Here is a 2,053-nt window from a genome sequence, read left to right as displayed (position 1 = left end):
TCCCCATTTGATGTATTGAACCCCGGTGGAGGATTCAATACATTCTTATTATTTGCATATGAAAAATTCTCATGATTTCTCAATCCAGGGTGATAAGTATTAGGGGAAGGGTTACATCGATATCCTCCATAGCCTCCAAAATTCTTGTTGTTGATGTATTGGACTTCTTCAAGAAAATGTGTTTCTTCAACAACAACCGGTGCACTTTCACCCTCTGCTGTGCTCACCTTGTTCATAGCTGCTAATTGGGTGGTTAGTGCAGAAACTTGGAAGGTGAGCGATGTAGTCGGATCCACTACATAGACTCCAGCTGTTCTCTTTACTCCTAACCTCTCAGGCGGTCATTGGTAGCTATTAATAGTCATCTGCTCAAGCAAGTCATAGGCTTGAGCAGGAGATTTGGCAAAGATTGTGCCACCTGCCGCTGCATCCACTATTGTACGTGTCTGACCATTCAACCCATTATAGAAAAGCTCGATTTGTACCCAGTCTTCAAAGCCATGATTCGGGCACCTCCGCAACAATTCCTTATACCTTTCCCACGCCTCGTAAAGCTGTTCAAAGTCAGTCTGCTTGAAAGTGCTGATCTCAATCTTCAATTGTGCAGACTTGGCGGGGGGAAAATATTTAGAAAGGAACTTCGTGGTTAACTCCTTCCATGTCGTAATGCTCCCTAACGGCAATGATTGGATCCATCCTCTTTCTTGGTCCCTGAGAGAAAACGGAAACAAACGCAATCTAATAATATCATCAGGAACATTATTAATTTTTACCGTGTCCGTGATCTCCAGGAAAGTCCTCAAATGAACGTGAGGATCAGAAGTAGCAGTCCCCGCGAACTGGTTTTGTTGGACCATATTAATCAGGGCAGGTTTTAGTTCGAAAGGCGTTGATGGTCCCTCTTGCAATGCCAGAATAGTGAGTGTCGATCACTGGTCGGAAGTGATCTCTGATAGGTATGGCCTCCGGCAAGATATGTCTGTCGTTTTCCCTATTCTCAGCCATTGCTAAGATTTCTCCCCTTCTAGCTTTTCTTAGTCTTCTCGCAGTTCTTTCGATCTCCGGATCAAAAATAAGCAAATCGGGATTTTGGTATCTTCGCATGCACTGCAAAACAGCAGATATTATAAACTAGCAAAAAGAAAATAAAATAAAGTCTAAATTAAAGTCAAGACTACTTAGTAACGATATCAATATACAATTAAATAGTTTTACTCCCCGGCAACGACGCCAAAAACTTGTTGCGTATTTTCACTACCGCAAGTGTACGGTGTCAAGTTTTAGTACTGGTATGAGTACAGATATCGATCCCACGAAGAGTAATTATTTAAAATTGTATATTAAGTACCATCATTGACATAGCTCAACTTTATTTAGAAAAATCAAAGAGTTGGTTTATAATCAATTCAGATAAAATAGCGAATTATGTAAATCTTATGCACACAGTCGAGATTCAGTGAGTAGAGCAATCTAGAGATATGATTTTGTCGAGTCTCCCTTATGCTAAATTAAAATCGTCTAACATATTATTAATTTGCACCATATTTATTAACCAAGAACTCACAATATTTTCTTTTCCCTTTTTCAAGTGATAAATAGAACTGTATTACCTATTATCGATTTTAATATGTCTATTCAAAATCATGTAACACGTAATAAATGCATACAAGGTTCTCTTATGGATTCGCCAAATTTATACGTCTTTTGCACGTTATAAACATCTGACAATGTGATTTCTCCTGTCCTAATTTCAATCCCCTCTTTCGAGTGTTAGATCTCAATTATTAGATCAGTCGAATTATGGCCAGTAATCCAAAAGCATTAAAGACAAGAAATCACAAATAAACACGATGAATTAGTTCAATGAAAATTCAAATGTCAATAACATAGGTTCGACCACGACTACGTCAATCTCAAAAAAATAAAATTAGTACTCAAATCTAGATCACAACAAAACCTGTTTTTAATCATTAAAACGTAAAAGTAAAGAACTGAATTAGAAACGTGTTGAAGAGAGATGAAAGTGCATCTCCGTGTCCGGATTAAGCGTCTT

At 38.1% G+C, this 2,053-nt stretch overlaps 1 protein-coding gene across 1 annotated transcript; it reads right to left on the bottom strand.

The window, feature by feature from the left end:
- Positions 1-341: 341 nt before the first annotated feature.
- On the bottom strand, positions 342-857 carry LOC142538542 (uncharacterized). Its single transcript, XM_075643858.1, has one exon. The coding sequence runs from the start codon at positions 855-857 to the stop codon at positions 342-344; it is 516 nt and encodes a 171-aa protein (XP_075499973.1).
- Positions 858-2,053: the final 1,196 nt, after the last annotated feature.

Source organism: Primulina tabacum, chromosome 3 (assembly GCF_025594145.1).
Source record: "Primulina tabacum isolate GXHZ01 chromosome 3, ASM2559414v2, whole genome shotgun sequence".
NCBI classification, from domain to species: domain Eukaryota; kingdom Viridiplantae; phylum Streptophyta; class Magnoliopsida; order Lamiales; family Gesneriaceae; genus Primulina; species Primulina tabacum.
Note: the sequence above shows the minus strand (reverse complement) of the source record. Positions and strands in the feature narration are given on the sequence as shown.